The 16,872-nt window shown below is 46.0% G+C and overlaps 1 protein-coding gene across 1 annotated transcript in view; it reads left to right on the top strand.

Moving 5' to 3' along the window:
* Positions 1 to 1,722: 1,722 nt before the first annotated feature.
* LOC126109828 (acetylcholinesterase-like) overlaps positions 1,723 to 16,872 on the top strand; it is a 701,016-nt gene continuing 685,866 nt past the window's right edge. Inside the window, exons 1-2 of the mRNA XM_049914883.1 lie at positions 1,723 to 1,868; positions 1,917 to 2,004. Coding sequence (XP_049770840.1) covers positions 1,723 to 1,868; positions 1,917 to 2,004 — 234 coding nt within the window. The remainder of the gene's footprint in view (positions 1,869 to 1,916; positions 2,005 to 16,872) is intronic.

Consider the following 16,872-nt stretch of genomic DNA (forward strand, 5'->3'; position numbering starts at 1 on the left):
CAAAGACATGTCGAACCCGTCTTTTGCAAGTAATCTGTTTTGCAGACTTATGCATTTTCCTACTGCCTTATGAATGAACTGAAGTTTGCCACCTCCTGTTAAGAGTGACACTTCGTAATCATTCATTTTCATATTGGTATATACTGTTACACTCAGTTATTTGTAGCAGATGACTGCTTCGAATTGTGATCGTTTGTTTACTATAGCCATAGCATACTATATTTTTCTTTTCGTGAAGTGCCGGCCAGGGTGGCCGAGCGATTCTAGGCACTACACTCTGGAACCACGCGACCGCTACGGTCGCAGGTTCGAATCCTGCCTCGGTCATGGATGTTTGTGATGTCCTTAGGTTAGTTACGTTTAAGTAGTTCTACGTTCTAGGGGACCGATGACCTCAGCACTTAAGTCCCATAGTGCTCAGAGCCATTTGAACCATTTTTTTCGTGAAGTGCTCAGTTTTACATTTATGAACACAGTAAAAAAGTTGCTAGTCTTTGCACCAATTTGAAATCTTACCAGTGATGTACTGCCGTTAACAATGAGACATTGGTGACTCCATCTACAGTGATACCAAACGAGAACGATGTTGATTCTCACATGCTAGCAAAACATAGTGGTTAGTGGTGAATCCCGATTCGCTTTGGGGATGGATGATAAATGCATGCGGGTATGCAGGAAACGCAATGAATGGTACAGTCTAGAGTTCCACCTGTACAGTAGCACACCACACTGCCTGCACAGCCAGCATAATTATTGGGGAAGCCATGGCCTACAATAGTGAATCCACAATTGTGGTACGTGGCCAATCTTGTGTTCATCACGTTCTTTGCCCTCACATGGGACCACTCCTATTTTGGTCTACCAGCGCACTTCTCCAGCAAGCCAGTGCTCATCTGCGTACAGCTCGAGTTGCTCAAGACTTCTTACATCCTGTTCAGACTCTTCCAAGAGTGTCTTGCGTCCTGAGCTTACAGCTGATGCCTAATCAACTCGACACAGGATCGTTCACACATATATTTCAACAAGAGGCGGTTCAACACATTGTTAATATTCTACTGTATTTGTCTGGTTGTACTCACTGTATTTGTTTACACGTCTTGATTTTCAGATCGAGTGAATCATTTCTACAATTATGACTGATAATCCAGAACGAGATTTTCACTCTCCAGCGGAGTGTGCGCTGATATGAAACTTTCTGGCAGATTAAAACTGTGTGCCCGACCGATACTCGAACTCGGGATCTTTGCCTTTTGCGGGCAAGTGCTCTACCACCTTTTTTATTTAATCTCATTTTTTTTATTTCGTTCGTTGCATCTGCTCGGGGCGGACGTCGAAAGACACCCGTTTAAGTTCGATTAACTCAGTTTTTTTTATTATTACAGAGGGCAGCTAACCCTCTGATCGACCACGCTGAGCTACCGTGCCGGCAAATGATCATGGAGACAACACAACACGCAGTCTCTGAGCGGAGAAAATCCCCGACCCAGCGGGGAATCGAACCCGGGCCCGTCGGACGGCAATCCGTCACGCTGACCACTCAGCTATCGGGGCGGACACCACCTGCGCTACGAAGCACGAATCACGCCCCATTCTCACACCTGCACTTGTTCACGAAAAGCAAGGGGTCCCGAGTTCGAGTCTCGGTCCGGCACACAGTTTTAAACTGACAGGAAGTTTCTTGACAGATAATTTGATTTCGATGTAATGGTCGCGCTATTCACGATGTGCCCGCGCGCTAACGCGGCCCCGGTGTTGCAGGAGGAGATGCGCCGGCTGGTGCTGTGGCTGGCCGCGGCGGCGCTGGCGGCGGTGGGCGGGGCGCAGGCGCGCGCCTTCCCGCACGCGGGCCACCACAACAGCTCGCCCGGGCGCGCGCACCACGGCCACGGCCACGCCAGCGCCAGCGCCAACGCCTCGGGCGCGGACGCCGCCGCCGACCCCCTGGTCGTCGCCACGACCAGCGGGCTCGTGCGCGGCCGCTCCGTCACCGTGCTCGGCCGGGAGGTCAGTAGCGCGCCAACGCCGGTTCTGCCCCATCGGGCTGCTCGCTAGCCCGGAGGGACCCCCACAAGCTCTGCGTGTACGGTGATACGGCACAACATTATGAGCCCTCGGGTTGGTCTGGCTTTGGAACCCAATACAGAATAGACTCTTAAGCCACACGGATTCCGTAAGTCGTACGTGGCACAACTCAGGCAGTTCCCATACATTTGAGTCCAGTGCCCAGAATGAGATTTTTTTACAGTCCTGTCTTTTGACAGCGTCCCACATTTTTTCCAACAGGTTTAGGTCTGGCAAATTTGGTGATCGAGACATTGAGTTGACTACCACACTCTTCAAACCACTGTAGAACGATTATGGTCCTCTAAGAAGGACAGTTATCCTACTGGAAAATGGCATCACCATTAGGAATGCCATCCACCATGGCGACATTTAATTGTTCTGGAGTATTATTCACACAGTCCACAGCTGTCGTAGTACTTTCATTACTACCACGGGTTCCAGCAAAGCTCAGGTGAATATTCCCCATATCATAATGCTACACCTGATCAGCAGCATGTGTTGGACAATGCATGTTTTGAGTAACCTGAGCCTGCCCGGTTAGCCATGCGGTCTAATGCACTGCTTTCTGGGTGGGAAGGCATGCCGGTCCCTGGCAGGAATCTGCCCGGTGGGTTAGTGTCGAGGTCCGGTGTGCTGGCCAGTCTGCGGATGGTTTTTAAGGCGGTTTTCCAACTGCCTGGTCGAATGCGGGCTGGTTCCCCTTATTCCGCCTCACTTACACTATGTCGGCGATTTCTGCGCAAATACTTTCTCCACATATGCGTACACCATTAGTACTCTACCATGCAGCATTGGGGTTACTCTTGTCTGGTGTGAGACGTTTTCTGGGGGAGCACTGGGGCCCAAACTGCAAAATAACTCTGGGTTTGGTGTGGGTCAGCCTTGAGGTGAGTGCACTGCTGTCGCCTGTTGAGTTGTGAACCGATGGGGGCTACGGCAGGGACGAAGCCACTCTGTCGTTTCTAGGTCCCCAGTTCCATGGAGTACAAAACAAAAACCTTCCATCTGCATGATAGTGTATCTGGACATGATCTTCGATCCGATGTAACAAGAAAAATAATTGATATGACTATGCGATGCATTCCCATGGTGCAATCTCGAACCTGTTTCCGTTGCAATCATAAGTGATGATCTGTCTGAGTCAACATGGGGATGCATAAGGGCGTCTGCTGTGGACCCCATGTTCAACAATGTGCTCTGAATGCGATATGGAGAACATTTGAAACATAATATATATATCAGTTCATGCCATCCAGTGTTACAAATTTCAAATCTCCGCCATTTCTCTCCCCACATCCACCACTGCTGGCGGCTCACCTCCAACTGCGCAACGCTATGCGCTGTTCACATCCAGCTGCCCAACACTACAATGGCAGACAACAATGCAAACTAGCCACAGACTGCACACAGCACAGCCAGTGATTTTCATACAGAGCGCTACGTAACGTTGCCAATAAGAAAACATAAACAGCCTACTTACACATTCACCTGCTCTTTCCTGGAACCCGTTGCAGTAATGAAAGTACTATGACAGCTGTGGACTATGTGAATAATACTCCAGAACTATTACATGCCGCCATGCTGAATGGGATCCCTAATGGTGATGCTATTTTTCAGTGGGATAACTGTTCTGATTAGAGGACCAGTTCTACAGTGGTTTGAAGAGTGTGGCTGTCAACTCAACGTCTCGATTACCAAATTTGCCAGACCTAAACCTGTTGGAACAAAAACACTCGGTCCTGCACCATCGTTTTACTCGTAAGATATGTCTTATACAGAGCAGGAAAGCCTTCGAGCTCCACATTCTGTGATGAGGAGTGGACCTCGTTGGCTACTTGTGCTTCCACTGTGCCTCAACCATATTCCATGGATGCTCCTGTGAGCAACATCTGATGAGCCAACCAGCTTCGCTCCTTCCAGGTTCCAAGCCGCGACAATCTGCCTTTTCTCAAAATCACTGCACTTCCCCCTCCGAGGTCTGTATCATCGGTACAATGATCGGTGTCTGGATTGCTTATACACTTCCGTTAAGCTCCCTTTACATACACGTGTTTCTCAGTGTGAAGCGCGCCATACTTCATGTCTGCTGTGGTTGCTGCACGCTCCGAAACGGCCTCTCCGCGTCTCACGGCACACAACTTGCTCCCGATCGCGACGTCAGCGCTCTCCAGCGCATCTGGCCGGTAAGTCTCAGTTCCTTTACGGAAACAGACGTGCCTAAAATACACTGCACATCAGAACTGTAGAATCACTTTTTCGAAACCCTGTGCTTACTTCACGCTGCGACGTATAGCTTCTAAAATTGGCTCAAAAGGTGCCCACGGCCTTAATCTCTAATGGTAAAAAGGCGTCGCTCCTTATGACGTCATCCTCGGGCTCGGCGACACATCCAAAAAGAGATCAGAACTCAGTTCATAGGATCTGTGCAGGGAGTTAATGGTGTCACATCTCCGCCAAATATCACCCGGTTCCTGCCCAACGCCACCACGGACGTGTCACTAGATGGGAATGTCGTCGATCCTCTCCTACTCACATTTACCTCCCTCTCACCTCCATGACAGAGGTTGTAACAGCGACGCCCAGCGTTCAAGTGTCACGTTTTTCTTATGTATGGCCAAGGAAAATGTTTCAGATACACCCTCGTTCAAAATAGACACGAAAATGCCTCCAGTGGTGGCGTAAAAGACGGCAATGAAAGCACCCCTTCCCTTGAGGTGTTGATCCCCAAACATTTTGGGGTCGAAAGTGACTACAGAATAATTTGATAAGCAACAGGGCGACGTTCCTTACAATTTTTGACACTGATGACTGGGGCACTGGGCGGAACTACAAGACACCGTTCAAAACCATTCTACGAAATTTCATCATGTTGCAAGGGAGAAAAGTCTGCTTATGCTTTGTCAGCCATCTTTGTTTGTACCCTACTGTGATGTGATCACAGAAGAATGCTACATTGACAGATGCGTGAATTAAACGGCAAAGGTCCCTACAAGATCTCTAGTTCGCCAACACTTTCAATGCCACTCACCCACGTTTGTTGACCTCCTTGAGAACGTATCTGTACAGACACGGCATGTGACGAGAGCCCTAGGCGCCTGCAGATAGGCAACAACTTGACACGTCTTAGTTCTGCCATGTGTACCAGCAGGGGCCTACGGCTCTCACCACAGGTTTCCCCTGTACAGGTAGGTTTTTAAAGTGCTCAACAAACGTACACAGTTGGCACTGGGGGTGATGCCGAAGCGAGGTTCTCATAGAGAGCTTTTGCTGTTTTCGCTAATTTGGAGGCCTGGGAAAGCATAAGCACCACTTGCTCCTCCACATCGCGATCAAATTTCGTCGAACGGTTTTGAATAGTCTCGAGTGAACCAGAGCATATATTGGGGTCTCACTACATTCCAAAGGGGTGAGATCAGGCTGAATGCAGTTGTTGGACTACGGTGTCTTTAGAGAAGGCCGCTCAAAACATGCAGCGCACCACAGACACGGGCCTTTGGAAGGAGTAGGCCAGTCAGACTGTGTCCACAATGTGCGTCGCGCCAGGATGGGAAAAAATGGTTCAAATGGCTCTGAGCACTATGCGACTTAACTTCTGAGGTCATCAAACGCCTAGAACTTAGAACTAATTAAACCTAACTAACCTAAGGACATCACACACATTCATGCCCGAGGCAGGATGCGAACCTGCGACCGTAGCGGTCACGCGGGTCCAGACTGAAGCGCCTAGAACCGCACGGCCACACCGGCCGGCCAGGATGGGAAAAGGGTGGAAAATCCATTTCACTGATTTTCATGTTGTAAAGGTTCTTGGCTGTATATAAGAAAAACAAAAACGCCTACATCTCGTTTGGCGCGACTTTTTACTTTCCTAACGTTTCTCTGTCGATTTTTGAAGGAAATATGGAATTAAAAAATCTGATTTTTGAGCACACGCTAATGACCATCTTAGCTTCGTAATTAACCATCTCCCTTTTTATAATTCGAAACGATAAGCGTGAAATGACGCTATTTGTCAAGTACTTCCACTTGGCCGGCCTCGGTGGCCGAGAGGTTCTAGGCGCTTCACTCCGGAACCGCGCGATTGCTACGGTCGCAGGTCCGAATCCTGCCTCGGGCATGGATGTGTATGATGTCCTTAGGTTAGTTAGGTTTAAGTCGTTCTAAGGTCTAGGGGACTGATGGCCTCTGATGTTAAGTCCCATAGCGCACAGAGCCATTTGAACGATTTTCACTTGATTTACAGTCTTATAGCGGAAACGCTTGATAGCTGGTAGCTCACTGTCGCATACGTTTTACACCATTCCTTATTACCGGTGTATTGCAGCTAAACGTACAACAAAGTTTTTGAAAGGGCAGTCACACTGTAATCGGTCGCCGTATGCAAATAAACGCGAGTTATTCTGTGGCGCCAGAGTTCCGATCGAAAGCCCATGGAATTCGCACGCCTTTAGCGTGATGCCAAACGCTGCAGCACTCAATAAACGGTTTACTAGCAGACCATATCGGCCTACTGTCGGCGCCTGGTGTTCTTTTAATGATCCATGTAAAGAAAAGTACAAATGTAAGACGAAAGAGGCCTCACCACTAAACAGTTATCTGAATATGATGGAAACTGGTTGATGTCGTGTACGAGGTGCGACAATAAAACAATGAGACTGAATTTCCTTGCAAGCTGTGGCAACCTTACAGGTTTGCGTAGGCACAATATCTTTGACCTTGGTCTGTAAGCTGATTCTAGTCCAAGCGGCACACCAATGCAACTGCTCATCTGTGAGTTGTGCTGTAATAAGTGAACACATGTTTGTGTCTCTTGTCACGGAAATGGAACTACATAATATTGTGCAACGGTATGCCATTTGTTTTTACGTTAAATTGGGTGAAAAACGCGACAACTTACGGTAAGTTTCAGAGGGCTTTTTGAGAGGAGGTTATGTCAAGAGCTCAAGCTTTTCGTTGGCATAAAATGTTTAGTGAAGCCAGAACGAATGTTGAAGATGAATACAGCAATGGACCTCACGGACGGATGTCAACTGTTCATAAATTGTTCATAAAGAGTGGGTGCCTCCTGGACAAACAGTTAACCAATATCACTACAAATAAATTGTAGAAAGACTTCGTAAAAGAGTTCTTTGTGTCCGTGCCAACATTGCTGATAATTGGATTCTGCGTCACGAAAATGCGCCATCCCGTAATGCTCTGTCGGTACAGCAATTTTTAACCTCGGAACAAATTTCAGTACTACCACAGCCACCAGATATCGCTCCGTCCGATTTTTTTCTATTTCCAAGAGTCAAAACGGCGGTCAAGGGACACCATTTTCAAACAACACAAGATGTCCAAGAAGTGTCACGACCGGTGGGGTCAGGGATTTCCTCTGCCTCGTGATGACTGGGTGTTGTGTGATGTCCTTAGGTTAGTTAGGTTTAAGTAGTTCTATGTTCTAGGGGACTGATGACCATAGATGTTAAGTCCCATAGTGCTCAGAGCCATTTGAACCATTTGAAGTGTAACGAGGGTCTTGGAGGATATTACAGAAGATGAGTTCCAGAAATGTTATTCTCAATGGCAGAAAAGCTGGAAAAAATGTGTACAATCATAAGGGAACTACTTTGAAGGAGGCAACACTAAACTTGACTAAAATGGTAAGCAACATTTTTTTCACATCAGTCTCATTACTTTATTGTTGCACCTCATATATGCACAGACAAACAAATGATTACAGTTTCAGACAAAGGAAGAGCTTCACAAACAGAGCAATTCAATAACACGTTGATACACTTCTGGCCCTCTTGGCAGCAGTTATTTGACTTGGCATTGTTTGATAGATTCTTCGGATGTCCTTCTGAGGGATATTATGCCAAATTGTGTCCAACCGGCTCGTTAGAGCGTCAAAGTCCTGAGCTGGTTAGAAGGCCCAGCCCATAATGTTCCAAACTGGAGGGAGATCTGGCGACCTTTCTGGCCAAGGTATGGTTTGGCAAGCACAAATACAGCATTACCTTGCTGAAATGTAAATTCAGGATGGCTTGCCAAGAAAGGCGACAAAATGTGGCATAGACTACCTTAACGTATTTCTGTGTTGTAACGGCGCCAGGGAACAACCAAAGTGTTAACACTATGAAATGAAATGGCACCCCATAGATCACTTCTGGTTGTTGGGCCGTATGGCGGACGACAATTTATTCCACTGTTGTCCGGGGCACCTCCACATACATCTTCACTGGTCATCGGGGTGCAGTTCGAAGACAGAATGACCACTGAAAACATTGCCAGTGGAGTTACTGAGATCCACACTGAAGACATGTTTGGTGAGGCCCCTCACAGTGGAGAGATACCAACATGATTGTCGCCCACCATACGGCCCAGCAACGAAGAGTGGTGGTCTGGGGTGCCAGTTATTTTCACCGCAGGATCGCTTTGGTTGTCATCCACAGCACCGTTACAGCTGAGGGAGACGTCGACGATATTCTAGGGCCCGTTTTGTTGCCCTCGTGAGAAGCCATCCTGGGCTTACGTTTCAGCAAGATAATGCCCGGCTGCATGCACTGAGAGTTTCTGCTGCTTCTCTTCGTGGTTGTCCAACCCTGTGCTGCCCGCATCTCGTGGTCGTGCGGTAGCGTTCTCGCTTCCCACGCCCGGGTTCCCGGGTTCGATTCCCGGCGGGGTCAGGGATTTTCTCTGCCTCGTGATGGCTGGGTGTTGTGTGCTGTCCTCAGGTTAGTTAGGTTTAAGTAGTTCTAAGTTCTAGGGGACTGATCACCATAGATGTTAAGTCCCATAGTGCTCAGAGCCATTTGAACCATTTTGAAACCCTGTACTGGCCAGCGATGTCATCATATCTCTCTCCAGCCGAGGACGTATGGAGTGTTATGGGCAGGGTACACCAGGCAGCTCGGGACTTTGATGATCTAATGCCCCAGTTGGATAAATGGTTCAAATGGCTCTGAGCAATATGGGACTTAACATCTGAGGTCATCAGTCCCCAAGAACTTAGAACTACGTAAACCTAACTAACCTAAGGACACCACACACATCCATGACTGAGGCAGGATTCGAACCTGTAGCAGCCGCGGGGCTCTGGACTGAAGCGCCTAGAACCGACCGGCCACTGCGGCTGGCTGCCAGTTGGGCAGTATTTGGTATTATTTCCCTCAGAAGGACATCCAACAAAACTGTCAATCAGTGCCAACGTAAATAACTGCTCGCCTCAGGGCCCGGGGTGAACCAACGTGTTATTGACTTGCTCAATTTATGGAGCTTTTTCGCTTGAATAAATCATCCAATTTTTCTGAAAGTTCTTTAAAGTCAGTGCCGCCATTACACTTTTGTTTATTTACAGTTATACATTTATACATACACAATCATAATTTCGGCTTCAAAGTGCCATTATCAAGTGTCTTTTACAAGTCACGCTTGGTAATGGCACTTTGAAGCCGAAATCATGATTGTGTAAGTGTAAATGTAACAAAAAAAATGGTTCAAATGGCTCTGAGCACTATGGGACTCAACTTCTGAGGTCGTTAGTCCCCTAGAACTTAGAACTAGTTAACTAACCTATGGAAAACTGCCTATTGGCTTCTGTCTCGGGTTCTTCGGCCGACGTTCATCTAATGATTTTACTGACGTTTCGCCAGCACGAGTGGCTGGCATTGTCAAAGCTTCACCCTCCATTGCCGGTGGTGAACTGGAGGCGAGCTCGCGGCCGCAGACTATATGTACCTGGCGCGCCAACGTCCGAGGGCTTCTCCGCGGTCATTTCCGGTGCGGTTCTCCTCTTGCTACCTGTGACGGTCGTTCGCTGCAGTACGGAAGCCAGGATCCGTTTACCTTAAGACTTTCCCCTTTCTTGTTCAAACTGTTCGCGTGTTTTTGTATTTCTGCAGCTTCTCTGAACAAGAAAGAGGAAAGCCTTAAGGTAAACGGATCCTGGCTTCCCGTACTGCAGCCCGGAAATGACCGCGGAGAAGCCCTCGGACGTTGGCGCGCCAGCTACATATAGTTTGCGGCCGCGAGCTCGGCTCCAGTTCACCACCGGCAATGGAGGGTGAAGCTTTGACAATACCAGCCACTCGTGCTGGCGAAACGTCAGAAAAATCATCAGATGAACGTCGGGCGAAGAACCCGAGTCAGAAGCCAATAGGCAGTTTGTCAACGGCCACGAAAGCCTTAACAATTTTGTAACCTATGGAAATCACACACATCCATGCCCGAGGCAGGATTCGAACACGCGACCGTAGCGGTCTCGCGCTTCCAGACTGCAGCGCCTAGAACCGCACGGCCGCTTCGTCCGGCGTAAGTGTAACACTGTAGATAAACAACAGTCTAATGGCGATACTGACTTTAAAGAAATATATGATGACTGTGGCCCAGCATTATGAAATTTTTTTTCTGAAACTGTATTCGTTTGTCTATCCATTTCTGTCCGAGCCAGTTAATCTCTTCGTGGTGCGTGTTTCTTTTTTGTCTTACAGTTCGTATACTATACTGCCCCTAGGCGGCGACGAATACACTGGCTGTTCTTTTTTTTTTTTTTTTTTTTACAATAAGCCTCACTTGACATTTTAAAAAGCAAACCGTAGTCAGCATCGTGGAGTTAGTAGAATGTACATTTCATATTTGGAATTAGGCGAGAATGATGATCAACATACGATGAGACTTTTCTGGGGATGGCCTGCCATAAAAACTTGCGACATGCTACCTAACTGCTTTCTAGTTGGTGATGAAAAACGGCAGAGGTCAAGAAATAGAATTAAGTTTATAGATGTTTCTGCATCTAAGTTAAATAACATACGAGATGTATCGCTTTGAAATTTTCGCATTCTTATTTCTGTGTAGTACCGAAAGTAGTAAATAACTACATTGACCCTATCTCATCTCTAAGGAAAAATATTTATTTTAAGAAATTCTTGTGATGAAACCAAGGACAAGTGGAATTGCGTGTCAGTATACATTTACATGAATTGCTTGGTCATACTTTCCAAAATTTTAATCTCTGATCTCCGTCCCTAAGGACTTTCCATTTCGTTCTTTACATTTTAACAGGAAGAAGAAAGGAAGATTAGTATTGAGTACTCTGTCGAAGTACAGGTCATTGGAGATAGTTAACAAAAAGAATAATGGCCAGGTTCGGTGTACCCTCAAACACTACGGGGCAAGTAAACAAATTACTGTCGATCGATGCGGATATGAGCATCTCTTTTTTTTTCCTTTGTCCCTTTGGTGGGCCGAACTGAAGAGGCTAGGGAGTCCCTATTCTTTGACAGCTGACATGAAAGTTGGTAGACAACAAAGATGCTGTCGTAGAGAATAATTACTTAATTGGTATCGTTTTGAAGCACAAAAGAAATAGGATGGTATGGACTCATCCCGTAAATAGGGATGCCATTCAGGAGAACGTTTTACTTTACATAAAGCAGTAGAAAGTTCCCTGAAATAACTTATTCGTATTACAGAATGAGTTATAATACATTTTGGGATATGCTGCGTAACTTTAAAGACATGAGACACATCAGGAAGTAGTCGCCATTTTTACTAATGTATTGCTGCGCTTTCATCAAAGGTACTTGCCCTTTTCGAGTTGCATAATTTCTTCTGCGTTTTTCCCACTAGGTTTTTCTTTCTTTTTTCGTAACGATGCAGTAGTTGGCAGTGGCGATGGTTTGTTGATTGGAGCCAACAGGTGACCGCACACCAGTGGTTTTCCATCGCTGACCAGTTCCGTGCTGGAAACTTGGTGCGGACTTCAAGGTGAAGTGCTTTTAGTAGCTTCCATAATGAAACTCTGTCTCCAAATCTGACGGAAAATCCAAAAAGATTCTGGTCGTATGCGAAGTACACCAGCGGCAAAACAAAACAAATACCGGTATCAATGGTAATATTACCGAAGACAGCAGCAGTAAAGTGGAGTTATTAGATACAGTTTTCCGAAATTACTTCACCATACAACAGGAATTAAATATTCCAGAATTCGAATTGCGAACGACTGCCAAGACTAACTTAGGAGTGGGTATCCTCTGTGTAGCAAAGCAGCTTAAAGGACTTAGTAATGGCAAGTCCAGGTAACGTAAGAATAAGGTTCGTATCAGAGTATGTTGATATAATAGCCCTATATGAAGCGATCTTGTACAGTTGCCTTTTCGACGAAACATCCGTACCAAAAGATTTGAATGTTGCAGAGGGCACACCAATACTCAAGAAAGGAAATAGGAGTAATCCGCTGAATTTCAGACCCAATTGAGTAATGTCGATTTGCAGCAGGGTTTTGGAACATAGACCGTGTGCAGACATTGTCTATTGACACACAATCAGCAAATATCGTTCCTGTGAAAGACAAGTGTCACTTTATTCTCACCAAGTAATGAGTGCTGTCGACAGAGGATCTGAATTTTATTTCATATTTTTGGATTGTGGAAATCCAAAAATATGAAATAAAATTCAGATCCTCTGGCTTTTGACAACGTTTCTCACAAGTAACTACTAATCAAACTGCCTGCCTCTCGGGTATCGATTCAGTAGTGCAACTAGGTTCGTGAGTTCCCATCAGGAAGGTCTCAGTTCGTATAAATTGACGTATAATAATCCAATACAACAGAAGTGATATCCGGGGTTGGCCAACGAAATGTTGTAGGCCCTCCACTGTTCCTAATCTGTAGAAATGACTCAGGAGACGATCTCAGTAGACCTCTTTGATTGTTCACATATCATTCTCTCATTTACCGTATAGTAAAGTCAGCAGATTTTTAAAAAAATGCAAAATAGCTTATATGGTTCGACAAGTTGCAACTGTGTGTCAGGAAGTTCCCTAGAACTTAGAGCTACTTAAACCTAACTAACCTAAGGACATCACACAACACCCAGTCATCACGAGGCAGAGAAAATCCCTGACTCCGCCGGGAATCGAACCCGGGAATTGCAGCCTTCATAGCCGACGAGCATGAGTCAGCGTGGGTGCATGATCCAGGCGCCTGCTGCAGATATCTATAAGCAGGAAGGTTCGCTAAACGGCCCTTGAGGAGACGCTGTTGATAGGCGCCTGATTCATCAGGGAGGTCAGCTGCCCAACAGCTGCGCGTCCATCCACCCGCTCACACCTCTGCAGCCATCGTTCACGCCTGTCATCTATATGGCCCGACTCGGATTTCGCCATGCACGGTGGGCTTTAACCATGCCGGCACGCGAGCAGTTAACAGACTTTGGAGAATCGGAAATGCTTCCACCCTTGGCCGGAAAGCAAATGATGACGCCTGTCTGGATGTCAGACGCATTACGACAACTGCTGCAGTGTTTACTCATTTCCCCGACTTGCTTTTATGTGCCCTCCGCTGCCAGTGCTGCCACGCGCCGTATGTGAGTCGTTATTACACATAAACGTCGAACATAGGCGGTGGTCACATTATGTGACTGCATCATGTATTATGTCCAATTTTCGCTCACATCAAGAAAGCCTGGCTGCTTACATGTTTTTCGAGGTATATCGTCGTTTGGCACTATTGTTAATACACTATGTGATCAAAAGTGTCCGGACGCCTGCCTGAAAATGACTTAAAAGTTCGTGGCGCCGTCCGTCCGTAATTCTGGAATTCAATTCGGTGTTGACCCAACCTTAGCCTTGATGACAGCTTCCACTCTCGCAGGCATACGTTCAATCTGGTGCTGGAAGGTTTCTTGGTAAATGGCAGCCCATTCTTCCCGGAGTGCTGGACTGAGGAGAGGTGTTGATGCCGGTAGGTGAGGGCTGGCACGAAGCCGGCGTTCCAAAACATCACAAACATGTTCTGAGGATTCAGGTCAGGACTCTGTGCAGGCCAGTCCATTACAGGGCTGGTACTGCACTGTAACCACTCCGCCACAGGCCGTGCATTATAAACAGGTGCTCGATCGTGATGAAAGATGCAATCGCCATCCCCGAATTGCTCTTCAACAGTGGGAAGCAAGAAGGTGCTTAAAACATCAATGTAGGCCTGTGCTGTCATACTGCCACGCAAAGCGACAAGGGGTGCAAGCCCCCTCCACTAACAACACGACCACACCATAACACCATCGCCGCCGAGTTTTACTGTTGGCACTACGCACGCTTTCAGATGACGTTTACCGGGCATTCGCCATACCCACATCCTACCGTCGGATCGCCAAATTGTGTACTGTGATTCTTCACACAACATACCGAGCGAGGTGGCGCAGTGGTTAGACACTGGACTCGCATTCGGGAGGACGACGGTTCAATCCCGCGTCCGGCCATCCTGATTTAGGTTTTCCGTGATTTCCCTAAATCGCTCCAGGCAAATGCCGGGATGGTTCCTTTGAAAGGGCACGGCCGACTTCCTTCCCCGTCCTTCCCTACTCCGATGAGACCGATGACCTCGCTGTCTGGTCTCCTTCCCCGAAACAACCAACCAACCAACCAACCAACCAATCTTCACACAACGTTTTTCCACTGTTCAGTCGTCTAAGATTAACGCTCCTTACACCAAGCGATGCGTCGTTTGGCATTTACCGGCGTGATGTGTTGCTTTTCAGCAGCCGTTCGACCATGAAATCAAAGTTTTCTCACCCCCCGCCTAACTCTCATAGTACTTTCAGTGGATCCTGATGTAGTCTTTAATTCCTGTGTAATGGCCTGGATAGATGTCTTCCTATTACACATTACGACCATCTTCAATTGTCGGCGGTCTCTGTCAGTTAACAGACGAGGTCGGCGTGAACGCTTTTGTCCTGTACGTGGCCCTTCACCTTTCCACTTCACTATCACATCGGAAACAGTGGACCTAGGGATGCTTAGGAGTGTGAATATCTCCCGTACTGACGTATGACATAAGTGATACCCAATCACCTGACCTCGTTCGAAGTCCGTGAGTTCCGCGGAGGGCCCCATTCTGCCTTCTCACGATGTGTAATGACTACTGTTGTCGCTGATATGGAGTACCTGGCAGTCGGTGGCAGCACAGTGCACCTAATGTGAAAAACGTATGTTTTTGGTGGTGTCCGGATACTTTTTTATCTATGGCGTTCATTTGGAATACTGTCTAGAAATTTTTCACCCATATCTTTGTATGCCCTATTTTTTATGTAGTGTCAGTTTTTACATTCAAAGTATTTCACACTACAGTTGTATGAATTTTTCGATGTCGTCATTGATACACCTCTTCACTATACTTGCTGTCACCTGAAACCCACTCATTCATCAAGATTCAATTATACCTACATATCTCTGGTTACAATGTTAAAATTTCCTTTTGTCGGTAAAACAAAGTGGAGTTTAGACAATGATACCTTGCTAACATCCTAATATAGATGCAATTGCGATAGAATTCAGAGACAGCGGTTTATTGAACTTGGAACCGAGCAGAAATCATGTCAAAAGCTTGTGAACAAGCACATTCCCAGTATAAATATAGAGGCGTAATGTCTTTACTTATCTTGTTACAAAGCCATACTAGTTCACATTTCACCAGCTATCGATGACTGTTAAAAAATTACATCATTCCTTTCGAAAAGTCTGCAGTTACTCATATACCAAAGTGGATAAGAAAGTTTTAATTGTTAACTATATGGCAAAATACTGACCTCTTTGCGTGCTATCATTTGCCAAAATCTCGTTTCGACATCTCAAACAGTTTGTGAGATATGAGGGGTGTTTCGAGCATTTAGTTGTAGCGTTATCGCTGGAACGCCTGATCCCAAATGTGTGGTCTGCATAACATCAATTTTCTCTAAACTGGTGAGATCGAGACCTCCTCTCAAGTCTTAACAAAAATTCAATGAGTTAACTAAATTTCGTACACTACAATGTATGGTCTAACTAGCTTAACGCCCGCTGCTTTGCTCGCATAGACTGTATGGCCCGCAGAGATTTTATTTGTTTTTATTTCACCCATTTTTTTATGTTGTGAAGAGATTGCAACACCTCCTAAGCTTTTTACGCCAATTGAGACCATATAAGCGTGGTCCTTTCCGAATGTACCTCTGACCAAAAAGTGATTTTGGTGACTGGAGTCCAAAGTTTTTTTAATCATGCCTTTTTTGTTCATGTAAAGATATTTCCATAGCAACTTTCATCCCAAAACAAATATTTCCTTATATCTAACCGCGAAGTGAAATATCAATTTTCATAAATTTAGCTTTAAAATTTTCTTAATGTAACGAAGTATTTTCTTAAAAATTTTCATCCCTTATGGCATTCCCTTAAGGGCTGAAAGTCTAGAAACACCGAAACACCTTTTTTTCTTTTTTTTAATTTCTAACCAACAAGTAAAATACCATCTTCCATCGGAGCAGCCTTAAAATCCCTTAGTAGTTCTTTAGTAATTCTTTTTTTTAGTCAAACTTTCACCCACTAATTTACCCCGTTAGTGGCCGAATTTCCAAAAATGACGAGATACATATTTCTTTTATACCGAGAAACCAAGTACCAGTATCCGTAGTTCCAGCTTCAAAATGTCCTTAACAGCGAGATACGTATCAAAAAACGTGCAGTATAAGATCCACACCCTCTCTAAACTTCAAGTTTCCATCCTCAGCAGTTTCGACTGCGCCATGATAACTCAGTCGGTCAGTCAGTCAGTCAGCACCTTGCCGTTTACACTGGTGTCCAAAATTAAAGCAACAAACGGAAATTTTCCAAGGCTCGTTTATTTTGCTACGAAATACACTGAAGCGCTAAGGAAACTGGTAGAGGGATGCGTATTAAAATACAGAAATCTGTAAACAGGCAGAATACGGCGCTACGGTGGGCAGCGGCTGTATAAGACAAGAGTCTGGCGCAGTCGTTAGATTGGTTATTGCTGCTACAATGGAAGTTTTTCAAGACTT

This window comes from Schistocerca cancellata, chromosome 12, assembly GCF_023864275.1.
Source record: "Schistocerca cancellata isolate TAMUIC-IGC-003103 chromosome 12, iqSchCanc2.1, whole genome shotgun sequence".
Taxonomy (NCBI): domain Eukaryota; kingdom Metazoa; phylum Arthropoda; class Insecta; order Orthoptera; family Acrididae; genus Schistocerca; species Schistocerca cancellata.